Source organism: Nansenia antarctica, assembly GCF_963989245.1.
Source record: "Nansenia antarctica genome assembly, chromosome: 19".
Taxonomy (NCBI): Eukaryota; Metazoa; Chordata; class Actinopteri; order Argentiniformes; family Microstomatidae; genus Nansenia; species Nansenia antarctica.
The window spans coordinates 18,536,137-18,538,636 of NC_137692.1; the positions used below are offsets into that span (position 1 = coordinate 18,536,137).

Genomic DNA, 2,500 nt, shown 5'->3' on the forward strand with positions numbered 1-2,500 from the left:
TATCTGCAATCGCACAGTGTTATATAGAGACATAGTCACTCCCATCAGGTCATGCTGACCTGACCATTGGATGTTCATACACCAGGCTTTTATAGTGCAATGAAAGCAGAGATGTGGGAAATTGCAGTTTCTAATAAACACAAGTAGGAATTCTCCACTACAATAGACTAATAAAACAGACCTACACAAGAGAAAGTGTTTCCTGGATGTAGATTCAACCAAGTCCTGGACCAAACACTTTCAATGGAGACTTCATTGAAGATGCTTTCTAGTCTAGGGAATCCAGCTCATGTGATAGAGTATATCCTGCTCAGGGTAGGCTAGTGGAGGTAGAAAAAACGGAGGACAGGCTAATTGTAATGCATGGAATGGAATGAGGAATAGTATCAGACACACAATACTATTCCTCATTCCATTCCATGCATTACAATAAGCCTGTCCTCTTCTACCTCCACCAGCCTCCCCTGGTCTCCATGTACAGTTCGTGAGCTTAGAATGATACGGTTCTATCTCCGTTTAGAATGATAAGGTTCTATCTCCGTTTAGAATGATAAGGTTCTATCTCCGTTTAGAATGATAAGGTTCTATCTCCGTTTAGAATGAGAAGGTTCTATCTCCGTTTAGAATGAGAAGGTTCTATCTCCGTTTAGAATGATAAGGTTCTATCTCCGTTTAGAATGATAAGGTTCTATCTCCGTTTAGGGTAGTTCAGAGATATTGAGCGTCAAAGTTTTTACATTCCATTATGTTTTGTGAGATGGAACCTTTGTATTTTATTAATTACTAACTCAAAAATGTCAACATTTTAAAAAACAACACCACACAGGCATTAATAAACACCTAATGGATCAGATGATGTAAAAAACAAAAAAATGGAGATAGAACCTTATAATTAAGGTTCGTCACAAGTTAGTTATTATATCTGTGGATGTTTCCCTGGTTGTGTGTGGTTGGTTTCTCTCCTTCACCGAGCAGCTCAGACTCGGCCATGTTGCTGCTGCAGACGTTGATCACCACCCTGTTCTACACGCCCCTCAGCCCCTTCCTGGGCAGCGCCATCTTCATCACCTCCTACCCACGGCCCGTCAAGTTCTGGGAGAGGAACTACAAGTAAGGGCGAGGGGGTTCGAGAGGGGAGAGAGAGAGAGGGAGGGAGGGGGAGGGGGGAGGGGGAGGGGGAGGGGGAGAGGGAGAGGGAGAGAGGGAGAGAGAGTGTGAGAGAGAGAGAGTGAGAGAGAGAGAGAATGAGAGAGAGAGAGTAAGAGAGAGAGAGTGAGGGAGGGAGAGAGAGAGGGAGGGAGAGGGAGGGAGGGAGGGAGAGAGAGAGAGAGAGAGTGAGAGAGAGAGAGGGAGAGGGAGGGAGGGAGGGAGGGAGAGAGAGAGTGAGAGAGAGAGAGAGCGAGAGAGAGAGGGAGAGAGAGAGAGAGAAAACGTCATCAAATATAAATCCACCCCTTTAAGCACTGGAGTGTGTCAGATGGCCCCCTTGGGACTTCACTTTGAGAGATGAGATGTGGGAAAGATCCATTATGACTAAAAGCGTGGGTGGGGGGGGGGGGTTCTACTCACTTCGAGTCAGCAATCAGAACATTGCACGTTGCATAATGTCTGTATCAATTATCATTTATTCATTTGGCAGCAGTCACATACAGTGCCCTGCATAAGTAATGAAATAGAAAAAATATGGTACATAAATACCATCAACTGAAATCTGAGAATCTCTACTTTCTCTCATAGCTGTTGTTTGATATCATTGTCTCTCTCTCACCCATCCTTCCTGTCTAAATCTCTACTGTATCTGTCAATAAAAGGAAAAATGTGAGTGGGACTGCCCCACTCAGAAAAAAAGAACTAAAAAATGTAAATAAATAAATAAATAAATGAAACCTCCTTCCCTGCGCAGCACCAAGCGCATCGACAACTCCAACAGCAGACTGGTCTCCCAGGTGGATAAAGAAACAGGTGATCACATTCACTATTGATTGACATGTGTTGTGTTCCATATAAGATAAAATACTGTTGTGTTTCTATGAATACCGTTCAGTTCAGTGGATGCCGGTGGAGGTAGAAATCGGGAGGACTGGCTCATTGTGTTTGGATAGCATTCCTTAGTCCATTCCATGCACTACAATGAGCCTGTCCTCCGATTTCGACGTCCACCAGCCTCCCCTGGTTTCTATCCATGCCATCCAGTGTATTGAAGTCTCGCTCTCTTCTTCTCCTCTAGGCTGCGACGACAACAACCTGAACTCGATCTTCTATGAGTACCTGACGCGCTCGCTGCAGCATTCCCTGTGTGGAGACCTGATGTTGGGCCGCTGGGGGAACTACAGCTCTGGCGACTGTTTCATCCTGGCGTCCGACTACCTCAACGCCTTCGTTCATCTCATCGAGATCGGCAACGGCCTCGTCACCTTCCAGCTCCGAGGGCTGGAGTTCAGAGGTCAGACGAGGACTCTTACCCGGCGACACAATACACACACGCACGCACGCACGCACG

The 2,500-nt window shown here is 45.9% G+C and overlaps 1 protein-coding gene across 1 annotated transcript in view; it reads left to right on the forward strand.

Annotated features, from left to right (window-relative positions):
- The window catches only part of LOC308173964 (pecanex-like protein 2), a gene marked incomplete at both ends in the record, with an annotated part of 15,778 nt that overhangs the window by 5,762 nt on the left and 7,516 nt on the right, over window positions 1-2,500 (forward strand). The window contains 3 exons of the mRNA XM_080549017.1: window positions 976-1,110; window positions 1,904-1,962; window positions 2,228-2,443. Coding sequence (XP_080405143.1) covers window positions 976-1,110; window positions 1,904-1,962; window positions 2,228-2,443 — 410 coding nt within the window. The remainder of the gene's footprint in view (window positions 1-975; window positions 1,111-1,903; window positions 1,963-2,227; window positions 2,444-2,500) is intronic.